At 36.8% G+C, this 14,424-nt stretch overlaps 1 protein-coding gene across 1 annotated transcript in view; it reads right to left on the bottom strand.

Annotated features, from left to right (window-relative positions):
* Positions 1-14,424, bottom strand: part of CATSPERE (catsper channel auxiliary subunit epsilon) — a 169,773-nt gene that overhangs the window by 153,993 nt on the left and 1,356 nt on the right. Inside the window, exons 2-5 of the mRNA XM_012555409.1 lie at positions 12,849-12,897; positions 6,855-6,928; positions 6,338-6,411; positions 4,814-4,877 (exon numbers count right to left, since the gene is read on the bottom strand). Of these exons, the coding sequence (XP_012410863.1) occupies positions 4,814-4,877; positions 6,338-6,411; positions 6,855-6,928; positions 12,849-12,897 (261 nt within the window). The remainder of the gene's footprint in view (positions 1-4,813; positions 4,878-6,337; positions 6,412-6,854; positions 6,929-12,848; positions 12,898-14,424) is intronic.

The following is a 14,424-nucleotide window of genomic DNA, read 5'->3' as shown; positions in this document are numbered from 1 at the left end:
GGGTTTCCTTTGAAAATGGAATCAAGAAAAAGGCATTGGCCAGATCAATAGCTGCATACCAGGTACCAGGAGATGTATTAATTTACTCAAGCAGTGAAACCACATCTGGAACAGCAGCTGTAATTGGAGTCATCACCTGGTTAAGTTTATGATAATCCACTGTTATTCTCCAAGATCCATTTATTTTTGCTCAGGACAAATAGGTGAGTTGAATGGGGATGTGGCAGAAATCACCACCCCTGCACCCTTCAAGTCCTTGATGGTGGCAGTAATCTCTGCAATACTTCCAGGAATGTGATATTGCTTTTGGTTTTACTATTTTCCTAGGTAGGGGCAGTTCTAATGGCTTCCACTTGGCTTTTCCTATCATAACAGCCCTTACTCCACTTGTCAGGGATCCAGCGTGGGGGTTCTGCCAGTGGCTGAGTATATCTATTCCAGTTATGCATTCTGGAACTAGAGAAATCACTACAGGGTGGGTTTGGGGATCCACTAGACCCACTGTGAGATGGACCTGAATTAAGACTCCATTAATAACCTGACCTCCATACTTCCCTACTCTGACTGGTGGGCCACAGTGATGTTTTGGGTTTCCTGGAATTAGTGTCAGTTCAGAACCAATATCCAGTAATTCCAGAAAAGTCTGATTATTTCCTTTTCCCCAATGAACAGTCACTCTAGTGAAAGGCCATAGATCTCTTTGGAAAGAGAGATTAACAGTATAAATTTTTGGCAGTATAGTGGGGTCCTTCCTTAAGAGGACCTGGCTTCAACCTTATTCAAGGGGTTTTGGGTCTGTAAACTGGCTCAAGTCTGGGAATTGATTAAGGGACCCTGACTCTCTGTTCTGATGATTCAAGTTAGATTGCTGTTCACTTGACCCAGAAGTCTTCTGGTTGTACAGATCCAGTAAATATTCAGTAGGTTTCCCATGAATTTCACTCCTAGGGACACCATGACTAAGTACCCAATGCCATAAGTCCATACGAGTCATAATTCTGATTACCGCTTCGACTCCACTGTTCATTACGGTAACCATGCTCACCTTTGTCGATTGAGTGCCACCACTTGGCCCCTACCACCACAGGGTCCAATCAGCCCCATAGTCGCTAGGTGTCCAAATTCAGTATCCTAATTTAAGATCTACTGGTGGTGATATTTTACTTATTAATATTGCCACCTCATGCCATGGATTACCAGTGTCCTCTTTACTACTGGATGCAGAGTCAAACACGCCTTTAAGACTAGTCAAAGTTGAGAACCAATTTAGAACACTCTTCTTTAAAATTTTATTTTTCTAGAACCACTCTCAGTACCAAATGTCTTAGGCTGAGTCTCTGGAGAAGCAAAACCAGAGAAGTGTGTATATATGTATAGAGAGAGACAGAGAGAGAGAGAGATTTATCTCAAGGAAATGGCTCACATGGTTATAGAGATTGGCAAGTCCCAAGTCTGTGGGTCAGGTGTCAGGCTGGAGGCTTCTTCTGACTCACATAGCCACAGGGGCTGACGAATCCAAGATTGGCAGGTGAGACGGCAGACTGCTGGCTCACTGGCTGTGAAGGCCAACAAATCCCAAGATCAGTAGACAATACGGCAGGCAGCTGGATCAAGTCCCAAGAACCAGAGGTAAGATGATGATGAGCCAGATGCAGGATCCAGAGCAAGCAAGCAAACTTTGCCAGAAGATCCCATATATATTGGATGCAGGCCACACCCCTGTGGAAACTCCCCTTGAAAATGACTGGCTGATCACATAAGATCACATCATGGAGGATGACTACATTATTATATAACTGCCAAACTACATCATTAGATAATTGCCAAAACACTGAGAATCATGGCCCAGCCAAACTGACACACAATCTTAACCATCACAGAGTATACAAACTCAAGTGTGTAGAAAGAAGCCAAGGTGAGAACCCTGGATTAAACTGACATTCAAGGGAAGGACAGATTTCAAAAAGCCAAAGAAAAGACTGAGAGAGAATCACTATAGAAATAAATTATAGTATTAGGTGAGTCAATGTATGAAGAGTTTCAAAAAGAAATGAGTGATCTCCAGTATTAAATGCAGTAGAGAAGTCAAGTAGTAAGAAGACTAAAAATTATTGGCAATTATTAACTTGGCAATTAATTTCAGTGACTTTGCCAAAGCAGTTTCAGTAGATAGATAGTAAGTAGAGAGTAGAAGGATAGGGTGATGAAGTAGAAAGTGTTACAATGAATTTGAGAAAGATGGCAGCTTGAACATGACCCACTATATCCTTCTTTCTTCCTATTCTCTATTCTGGAACAACCCTGGGGAGAGAGGAAGAAACCAAGAGAACAGAGATGCTAACATGGTACCTATTCTATGAATTCCCCTCCCTAGGGTCAGAACTCTAGTTTGGGGGCAGCAGAGCCAAAAGGTTTGGAGATCCCAGGGAAGAGAGGCCTGGTGCCCTACAATCAATCTGGGAACTCTGGGAGTACAAAATGGGACAGCTACAATTAGGAACGGTTTTATAGTCATGCAACCTCTGCAGCTGTACAGGGCCCCATGCTCAGAAGGGCTCTGTGCTTGAGGTTTAATGCTCTGCAGTTGCTGTCTTGAAATTCTTAATAATTTTATCTTTGATCTTGTGTTTTGTAAGTAAAGTATAATGGACCAACAGAATAGAAAAGAAATCTAGGGGCTTTCTCACACATGATCCTGCCTCCTGCCACCTCTCTGCCTCCCTGGGATGGGTCCTTGCTAACCAGCTCCTCCACCCCCTGGCACCTTAGGCCTTGCCTGGCCTCCTCCTCTCCACCTCCTTCCAGCAAACATGCTGCTGTTTACCTGGACCAGGGCCTGGGTAAGGGTGTAGGGAGGGTCTGGGTAGGGTATGTGCACCCCGTGACATCTTGGAGTGAGGCATGGCAGCAGCTGCCCACCTACCTCCATTCCAGGCACCTAGCATGTGCCAATGCAGAGGTTGTAATACCCTTGATGGTTTCTCATCCTGCATGGGTTGAGGTGGTAGTCTCATTGGAAGGAAAGATACCTGGCTTGGCTTCTTCAGACCCTACCCATGACTAGGGCACAGTTTGTGTGAGTCTGGGGCCCTGGTGGCATAGTGGTTAAGAGCTTGGCTCGGCTGCTAACCAAAAGGTCGGCAGTTCGAATCCACCAGACGTTCCTTGGAAACCCTATGGGGCAGTTCTACTCTGTCCTATAGGGTCGCTGTGAGTCGGAATCGACTCGACGGCAACGAGTTTGTATTTTTGTTTTGTTTGGTGACTGATGGGAGGAGAGTCCCAGAAGCTGGTGGGCCATGCACATGTTAAATTGCCCGGTGACTATAAGGGTCTGCCCTTGGCCCATGAGTATTACCATGTCCAAGGGAGCATGACATTAAACTGCATACACACACACACAAGATACCATAATAAGTTTATGGAGAGATTGCAGAAGAAATAAAAAGCTTTATATTTTAGTACCTTTAACAGGATTTTCTCCTGCTTTTTGAACAAGGGGCCGTGCATTTTCTTTTTGCTCTAGACCCCACAAATTATGTAGTCATTCTAGATGCAATAGTGCAGAAATGGAAAAATAGTATATTCCGGTTGTCATCTCTGGGTAGTAAGATTTTAGGGATTAAAAAATTTCCGACATTGCTGAAGAGTGGATAAGTGAACTGAAGGAAACAATTACATGGACAGCTGACTTCTGAACTGCAATAACAGAAACCAGAAGCCAGTGAGCAATAATTTTAAAGCCTTAGGAGAAAATGGCAACCAAGCTATATCGTATTCCCAGAGAAAATATTTCTCAAATATGGGGATAAAATAGACATTTCTGAGGCACAAATACTGAAAAACCTATCCCTAACAGATCCTAACTAAAGAAATTCTTAAAGAATATACTTCAAGAAGAGAAAGTAATATGAGAAAACATGTCTGAGATACAAGTAGCATTGCTGAGCAAAGAAAATGGCATACATGAGGGTAAGTATAAATAAATATTGATTGAAGAAAAAGTCCAATTTGAAGGTTAAAGAAGTGATTAAATAGAACCAAAATAAGGGTGAGGAGAGATAAAAGGCGATGCAGGCCACACCCCAGGGAAACTCCCCTTACATAAGATCAGGGCTGTGACCTGAGTAAGGGTTTGCATCCTACCTTAATTCTCTTTACCATAACCTAATCTTGCCTCATTAACCACAGGCAGAGAGTAGGATTTACAACACACAGGACAATTACCTCAGATCACAATACTGGGAATCATGGCTGAGCCAAGTTGACACATACTTTGCGGGGGACACTATTCAATCCATGACATTTGTGTACCAGATTTCCCTTCTTAGTTATATTCACTCAGTCTCATATTAAAATGGAATTGAAGAGTTATTGAAGACAGAGGGTTGTTTTGGAATGCATGTAACAGAAAGAGAAGCCTTGTAGTCAGAAAGACTGGAGTTAAATCTTAATGCTCTCTTTCAGCAGTTGCGTATTTTTGGCCAAATTATTTAACCTATTATGTTTCGTCATCTATAAAAGAGATAATAATCCTTACACTTATGGGGTTATTATGAAAATTGAGAGAGAGAATGTATATGAAGTATGAACATATAGACACAGGACATGTTCAAATAGTGGTTGCTATTGATATTGTTATTGTTTGTTCTTCAGTACTAGTTTGGCAGTATATTTGAGGATACCTTGGCTGGTGAATGAAACCTTATACAGGAATCAAAATATAGATAATCCATTTGTGGTTATTTAAAAGTTGTGCTAAATACTTTTAGAAAGCATTAGTTGACTTTGTATTCAAGACTACATTACTTACTTAACTCTGTAATACCACAAAAAGCAAATTTGAGAATTATCCACCGACAGATAGCGGCTCTCTTCTTCTACCTAAAAGAAAATGCAAAAGAAATAATGATATATTAAAATAAATTTATAACAAATACAAATTTGGATACAGGCATAAAAGTCACAGAGAAACTAAGTTACTTATTTAATATTAGAGAAAGAGTAATGAATAAATTTCAGAATAGAATTAATAAATATCTATATAGTACTAGCTCAATTCTTTAGCCACTCTTTGAAAGGAAGAATTTACTACCATGAATGGCAAATTTAGAAAACATTCTGAAGTCTTGCTATCCTTATTGTTTCCATTATATTTGTCTTCCTTACTGAAACAGCATTCAATAAATTTTCTCATTCAGTGGTTCTCAGCTGAGGTGATTTTGCTCCCAGGTACACTTGGCAAAGTCTGGAAACAGTTTTAGTTGTTATCAATGAGTGCTTTTGAGTATATTTCAAAAGTCAGACGTACTTCCTTAACAAGTTGTAGGATCTGATGCCACTATGCATAAATGACAAAGATATTATTATATCTGTACATCTGTGTGTGCATACTTTTTACACAACATTGCACATTTGTATGGACTTCCAATATACAACAAAAGAGAAAGAAATCCTTTTACTTCTTTGGGCATTGTGTTCTTAAAACTGGTAAATACTCATGGACTCAAAAAAGAAAAATTCAAGTATTTTTCACTCTATAGGGATTGAAAAGTGAATTAATATGCATCTCTCATATTACTCTGTCTGCTTGTCCCCTGAAAATAAAGATTATTAATTAAAGAGAAGGCACAAGCCCCCAAATAAAGGAGTCTCTAGAGCAGTGGTTTCAGTCACACTTGCCTGAGAACATCAGCTGTGAGGTGTGTGGCCAGTATTTTGTAATGAATTAAAGTCCCAATGTTTTCAAATGCTTTACTGTTTTTACTAATTTACTTTCTTAATTTGCAAACTAGCGAGGATTCAACATCACTCTCATTCACTTGCATTCACGTATGGTTTCTTGAATTGAAGAAATGTAGTAAGGTACAAAACAAATCTGTAGACATCGCTCTTAATCTTGGGTATGGTCATAGGAGTAATGGCATAAATGAGACCTACTCATCTGAGAGTATTATTACCATAAAATTGTGAGGATGGTGAAGGACCGGGCAGTGTTTTGTTCTGTTGTATGAGCCACTATGAGTTGGAACGACTTGATGGCACCTAATAACAACAACATTACCATAAAGATGGTAACTATGGACTTTAACATACGTATTAATACAAAGGCTAAGGTAAAAATTATATAACATTTCATAACTTATAATTTGATGGTACATACTATAAGATATATCTAAAAATTAATGCTATATTAACAATAAATTTCAAACAGCTCTTACTTATAATTAATGCTATTTAAAACAGGTTAAATTAGGTTGAAAAGCTCAAAAATAGGCAAAATAAAATCTAACAGGGATTATTATTCAAGATTTAATAAGTTACCGTTGAAATCAACTTACTGGGCCTGTAACAATGGGTTTTATGTGATGATAACCAGGAGAAGAACAACGTAATTCTGTCTTGGTTGATCTAGTGTTTAAAAAGAATGGGGAAGGATAAATACCTACAGATGTATAGGAGATTACTACAAACTTAGAAAGTCTCAGTGAGATGGACTGACACCACAGCCGCAACAATGGACTCAAACATATCAACAATCACGAACATGATGCAGGGCCAGGCAGCATTTCGTTCTGCTGCTCATAAGGTCTCCATTAGTCAGGGTCAACTCTATGGCAACTACCATTTACTTTTTAAGCCTGAAAATGTCAATTGCATGCTAATAAAAGAATAAAAAATATAATAATAAAAAATATCTTATTTTCAAAGTGATTTTGTCTTTCTTTTCACACCTTTTTAATGGGCAGAATTTTACATTAAATCACAGCCTTGAATCTAAATTTCCACACTATATGAATGCCTTTTTACATGTTAATACACACATGTATTGACTTTCACAGCAAAAATCTTACCTTCTGTCTTTTACAGAACAAGGTGCTGACACACTCCACTCAGAAAATGATGTTCCTTCATATTCTAAATGAATCTAAAAAAGAAGGCAAAATAGTTCAAACAAAAAAGTCTGCTGCAAGATTTTCATCTCGGAATTTAGTTGTAGGGTTCAATATCTAGTTTCTTATTTTTAAGAGAAAGAATAACTAAACATTTTTTTCTGTGAAATTGTCCAAAGTAATACAACAAAGGAAAAGTAACTTAACCTTTCTGAGATACTTCAGTAGTTTCCCCTCAAAAACCGTAAGGCTTTTATTTTATTTTACTTTTAAAATAATCTATTAAGTTCCTAGGATGTGAGTGGCACTGGGGTAGATTCTGAGGATAAAAAAGTGAATGAGACATGATCCATTACTTAAAACCAAGTCACTTCTAATTATGAGATTCTATTATTCACATATCACTAACTATATCATCGTAACTTTCATCAGTCACCTTTTCTTTATTTCTAAAGCAACTTTTTTCTTGACTCCACATTCTTTGATTTGTAAATTCTCTCTTTCCCCACCTCCTGAAGTATACTGATTTGCTTTCTAACTTTCTAACATCATTAGTATTAGTCTCAGCACTGGTCCTCTTGTTTACCCAGAGTTAGAACCCAATTTCGCCATTTAATATTTGTTACATAAAAAATTGTATGTAAGTATTGCTTCAGTTTTTCACTTGTAAAATGGGATTATAATACCAACTACCTCATCAATTTGATATTATAGAATTAATGATAACATATGAAGAGAAAAATTCACCAGAAGACATAGCATAATCTTGAAATACATGAAGGAAATTTTATAATGGTACATATTTAACACACTTTTCTCAAACTATGAATAAATATGGAGAAAAGGTAGTCATAGGCTTAAAAAATATAATTAGTAACTTTGATGATATACATGTTAGAAGGGATATAGACCCCTAAAATTAATAAGGATAAACTATACACATTCATTTCACTCTCACTGTCAAAACGTTTACCAAAATTGACTACATTTAGATGGGAATCTTAACCAAGCCCAAAGAATTATTATTACATATACTAGGTCCATTGAAAATGGTGAAATAGAATTATAATTTCTCATAAAGTTAACCAGAAAAGTACTTAAGATAGCTGTAATCTAAACAAACTGTACTTCTGAGTGATTCATGGAGTAAAGCAGAAATCACAATGGAAATGACCAAGTATTTAAAAATAAATTTAAAAAAGCATTGCTGTTGTTAGCTGTCGTTGAGTAGGTTCGACTCATAGTGCCCCTATAGGACAGAGTAGAACTGCCCCATAGGTTTTGCAAGGAGTGGCCGGTGGATTTGAACTGCCGACCTTTCGGTTAGCAGCCTGAGCTCTTAACCACTACACCACCAGGGCTCCAAAAAAGGCATTAGGTATTATCAAAACTTGTCGTATGTAGTGTAAGCAGTCCCTGGAAGGAAATGTATAGCCTTAAGTATGTACAAAAGAAATAAAATTGTTGGAAAATTAATAAATACTGTCTTCAGTGTGACGTGCTAGTAAAAGAACAACTGAAAAAACTCAAAAAATAAAGCAGCAGACATAAAAAGAAATATATATATATATACAAACAAAAACAAAGGAGAGAGCATTGGGAAGGAGCAACGGTGATATAATTTTTTAATCTTCCTAAATTTCCTTATAAATACAGATAGAGCAATTAGGATAGCACAAAAAAACACTGGACAATATCAAGAATAAAACTCAATGACAAGGTACCTGTCAAATCCCCAAAATAAAAATAGATTGGAACAAGTCACCACAAATTACCAGACTCATGTAGTATCAGCATATGGAAGCAAAGGAAAGCAATGGATATATGATTGAGCTGAAACCAGGAAAGCACCTAAATCAGTGACAGGTATTTAGTGAAAAGTGTGGCAGGGCGATCTCAGGAGAGCTACTCTAACTGGAGGAGTTTTTTTCAATTTTCATATCGTAGTAAGTAAAAGAGGTCCACAGTAATGTCTGAAAAGTCAGGAGGAGATGGGACCTATGAACTCCAAAACCAATAAGCCAAAGGTCCTTTCTAAGACAAAGCCCCATAATGAAGAGAAATGCAGGGAGAAGAATCCCAATGGGGTAAAAAAGGACAATAAAGAAAAAGGGAAGAGAAAAAATAAAGAGAAGGATAGAGGAGAGGAACAAAACCTGGAGTCTCAGAAAGTATTAACCTTATTTTTGAACACTTTACAAAAATAACAGAAGGAATACTAAAGCTACCCAGTTGAAAAGTTACTTTGACCCACCCCTCCCCTCCTCAAAGATGAGGAAAACTAATTTCATGTAAAAAATGAGCAACAGAAGAGGATCACAGTTACATCCCATATAAACTTATTATAAGAAAAAAAGAGAGAGAGAATAAGAAGCAGAGTAACATGTCTGTAAGAATACCCTAAAGGTTTGCCCAATAAAGAAATGAAAACTATAATCTAAAATTTCAAAATGAGGTAAAATAAATAAAAAAGAGAGAAGTTTTGAAGGAGCAATATAAATCAGAATTTGAAACTCATAAATGAAATGACAGAACTCAGGAGAAAATTAGAAATAAAAGAAAAAGCCATTTCAGAAATGAACTAAATTAGAAGGAGCACAACTGTGAATAAACATAATAGATAATGCCTTCAGAGAATCAGAAGATGAAAGAACGGGAAAATTTAAAAATAACAAAAAAGAAGAGAGATAAATGATTCGAGAGGAAGTGACAAATATAAAATAAGGGCAAAGAATATATAATATGTATACTTGAAGTCCCCGAAGAAAGTCCTTGGAAAAGAACAATAACATCAACTACAATTTAAGAATAAAATCTCAAATAATAAAACTTAGAACACCATGTTGAAAGGGCTTAGAACACCATACATATTAAAAGGGCACATTTCATACCTAGGAAAAACAATTAGGAATGATAAAAAAAAAAAACAGGACCTATTCTAATAAAAGTCTTGAACTTAAAAAAACTTTCTGGGCATTCAGGCAAGAAGAGCAAGTCATTCATTAGGAAAAGAAGTTCAGATTTCCATCAGAAGCAACACTTTATGATATAGTAGGCAATAAAGTAGCAATATATAAAAGCAAATAAAATATTATCCAATGACTTTTATATCCAGATACATCAGCTTTTAGGTATAAAGTCCATAGAAAAATTCTTATGACCATAAAATACCAAAAAACCTTCCTGAGAAATCTAATAAAGAAAGAGCTTCAGATAATCAAGATGACTTCAGAGATACCAACGTAAGGACTGATACCAAGTATTAAATATGCATTTTTCTGTAGAACCAAGTCCATATGGTGGCTGTAAAGGAAAAAAAATACATAAGTGTTAATAACTATATACTCCATATTTATGCCTATTCCAAAGAAAGGTGATCCAATAGAATGCAGAAATTATGGAACAATATTATTAATATCTTACACAAGTAAAATTTTGCTGAAGATCATTCAAAAGTGGCTGTAGCAGTACATTGACAGGGAACTGCCAGAAATTCAAGCCGGACTCAGAAGAGGATGTGGAACGAGGGATATCATTGCTGATATCAGATAGATACTGGCTGAAAGCAGAGAACACCAGAAGGATGTTTATCTGTGTTTTATTGACTATGCAAAGGCATTCGACTGTGTAGATCATAACAAATTATGGATAACATTGCAAAGAATGGGTATTCCAGAACACTTAATTGTGCTCATGAGGAACCTGTACATAGATCAAGAGGCAGTCGTTTGAACAGAACAAGGGGATACTGCGTGGTTTAAAATAAGGAAAGGTGTGCGTCAGGGTTGTATCCTTTCACCACATTAATTCAATCTGTATGTTGAGCAAATAATCCGAGAAGCTGGACTATATGAAGAAGAACGGAGCATCAGGATTGGAGGAAGACTCGTTAACAATCTGTGTTACGCAGGTGATACAATCTTGCTTGCTGAAAGTGAAGAGGACTTGAAGCACTTGCTGTTGAAGATCAAAGACTACAGCCTATTGTATGGATTACACCTCAACATAAAGAAAACAAAAATTCTCGTAACTGACCAATAAGCAACATCATGATAAATGGAGAAAAGATTGAAGTGTTAACGATTTCATTTTACTTGGATCCACAATCAACGCCCATGGAAGCAGCAGTCAAGAAATCAAATGACATATTGCAGACTGCAGAAGTTGGTAAAAATCTTCAGTTTCTTCATCTTTGTCATTAGTTGCTGATGTGTAAATTTGAACAATAGTTGTATTAATTGGTCCTCCTTGTAGGCGTATGTATATTATCCTATCACTGACAGCGTTGTACTTCAGACTAGATCTTGAAAATGTTCTTTTTGACGGTGAATGCAGTGCCACTCCTCTTCAATTTGTCATTCCTAGCATAGTAGCCCATATGATTTTCCAGTTCAAAATGGCCAATACCAGTCCATTTCAGCTCACTAATGCCTAGGAAATAAATGTTTATGCGTTCCATTTCATTTTTGATGGTTTCCAATTTTCCTAGATTCATACTTCGTGCATTCCAGATTCTAATTATTAATGGATGTTTGCAGCTGTTTCTTCTCATTTTGAGTTGTGCCACATCAGCAAATGAAGGTCCTGAAAGCTTAACTCCATCCACATCATTAAGGTCGGCTCTACTTTGAGCAGGCAGCTCTTCCCCAGTCATCTTTTGAGTGCCTTCAAACCCGAGGGGCTCATCTTCCGGCACTATATCAGACTATGTTCCGCTGCTATTCATAAGGTTTTCGCTGGCCAATTTTTTCAGAAGTAGACTGGCAGGTCCTTCTTCCTAGTCTATGTTAGTCTGGGAGTGCCGTTGAAACTTGACCATCATGCGAGACCCTGCTGGTATCTGAAATACCGGTGCCATAGCTTCCAGCATCATAGCAACACGAAAGCCTCCACAGTACAACAAATTGACAAAAGAGTAGTGGATATATATATTACATGTATGTATGTATGTTTATATATATATATAATTAGGCACTTTAGTGATTTTTAAGTGGCATTAATTACATTCACAATGTTGTGCAACCTTCACTGCTATCTATTTCCAAAACTTTTTCATCACCCCAAATAGAAACTCTGTACACATTAAGCAATAACACCCATTCACCTCTTCCCCTGCTAATCTCCAGTCTACTTTCTGTCTTAATGAATTTGCCTATTCTAGATACTTCAAATCAGTGCAGTCATACAATATTTGTCCTCTTGAGTCTGGCTTACTTCACTTAGTATAATGTTTTCATCCCCTAGCGTCTGTTTTCCAGAGTTCTGACAAAGTTGGTTCTACCAGTTTTTGCTTGTTTTTGCCATCTTGCTGAAGTCACTCCTCAACACTACCTCTCCTTGCTACACACATATTTAAGGACATATATTAGAGAGGGGACCTAGATTAGGCAGGTAAATAGGCGTGGAAATTAAGGGAAAAGGAAATGAAATAAAAATAAAGAATGACACTGTTACAGATTGAATTGTGTCCCCCCCAAAATGTATTGCAAATCCTAACCCTATACCTGTGGTTATAATCCCATTTGGAAATAGATTTTCTTTGTTATGCTAGTGAGACAGTATTAGTATTGGGTGTGTCTTAAGTCAATCACTTGTGAAATATAAAAGAGATTAAACACGCAAGTGAGTAAGCAGAGATGGGGGAAGATAGATGCCACACCACGTAAAGATCACCAAGGAACCAAGGAACAAGGCCCTTCCCCCAGGGCTGACAGAGAAAAAGGCTGCCCCTAGAGCCAGTGTCCTGAATTCAGACTTCCAGCCTTCTAAACTTTGAGAAAACAAATTTCTGTTTCTTAAAGTCTACTCACTTGTGGTACTTTCGTTACAGTAGCACTAGGTAACTAAGACAGATACTCTGCCATAAAACTGAATATAATTAACTCTGCTCTCTGCTCTAAAGTCCAAAAAAAATTAAATACTTAAACATAGTTTTAAAAAATATTAAATACTTACAGTACTTCTGATATTAAAAATGCAGAAGTTTGGGCTGTTAGTGTAATACCTGTGGAAGAAAAAGCCAAATGTAAATATTAAAACTCCTTCGAATAAGAGAGAGTTTATACATGATTTGAGAATGAAAAGGCTGCCAAAAGTTTCCCTTTTGTGACCAATCACCCTCCTTGGAAAGCATATTCAGAGCTAAAGTAGGGGATTTCAGTGAGCTCTCCCCACTACTCTAGGTGCATTATGGTTTGTATAGTATCTGAAGACACTACAATGAAAAGCACTTGTTATGTCTTTTTTTTTTTTAATGTTGTTGGATGAAAACTGTTGGTGCTAACTCCACTTATACACTGAGTTAAAATTAATAAAGTTTGAAATTTCAAACAATAATATTTCCCATTTGGAACACTGAAGGAAAGAGCAACTATTTCTGTGAATCCTTGTTCACTATCATTTCTTTCCATCATCTAAGTTATCTTTACCCTCCGTCTGCATGATCCAACTAAAATAGAGCTGTTCAATAGAAATATAATGTGAGCCACCTATGTAATCTTAAATTTTCTAGTTGCTACATTTTAAAGCGTAGAAAGAAATAGGTAAAAATAAAATTTAATAATGTATTTTATTCGACAGGTAAACAATATAAAATAATTAGTAATGAGATATTTTACATTCACTTTTTCATGCTAAGTCTTTGAAATCCGGTGTGTATATTACACCTACAACACATCTCAATTCACTCTAGCTACATTTCAACTGCTCAAAGCCACATGTGGCTAGTAGTTCCCATGTTAGACAGTGCAGATCTAAATGCTTCACCTCAAAATTCCTTCATCCTTCCTTCGCTTCAATAATGTATTCCACGTCTATATTACATATCTTACTGCCATTGGAATTGTTCCATCCCTAAAATCTTAAAATCATGGTCATTTTGTGTGTGGTGCAGGGGTGGGGGGAGAAATTGCTGGGATACGATTATTTAACTGCTTTATCAGAATTATATAAACCTTAATAGTACTTTGAATTCTCACTTTTAATAGATGTCAGTCACTGGTATAATGAAACTTTATATATACACACACACACATATACTGGTATATATACATATTTTTTTCATCAAAGACTTTCTCAATTAAGTGTACAACCACTTCTTATGAATCTAATATAAGGCTTCTTTCATTATAGAAAGAAAAACAGAAACCTCAGGAGAGAGAAAAAAAATATGAGGTAGATTTTGTATTTTAATTTACAAAGTTAAGGCATGTGATTTAATTTGTGAGTGAAATCTCGTAGCGAAATGATAAAACTACTTTTCCTGACAAGCTCTTTTCATCCACCCATTCCTTCTCTGGGGAGAGGTATGGAGGGAACAGTAGTTAAAGGAGTCATGAGAAATTAATTAATTTAGTCCCTGTTACTCATTGCTGTGGAGTCGCTAAAATAACTCCTTCTATCCTTGGTTTCTTAATTATGTCAAATATTTCATGCATTATTAAAAATGGATCTGGGAGGCCCATGGGTGTGGAGTGTGCAGACGGATCGTGTGCTCACACCATTTTTTTCACGAAAAGGGCACTGTCATCAT

The sequence above is a fragment of the Trichechus manatus genome, unplaced genomic scaffold (genome assembly GCF_000243295.1).
Source record: "Trichechus manatus latirostris isolate Lorelei unplaced genomic scaffold, TriManLat1.0 scaffold00039, whole genome shotgun sequence".
Classification (NCBI taxonomy): Eukaryota; Metazoa; Chordata; class Mammalia; order Sirenia; family Trichechidae; genus Trichechus; species Trichechus manatus.
This window is presented reverse-complemented; position numbering and strand designations above follow the sequence as displayed.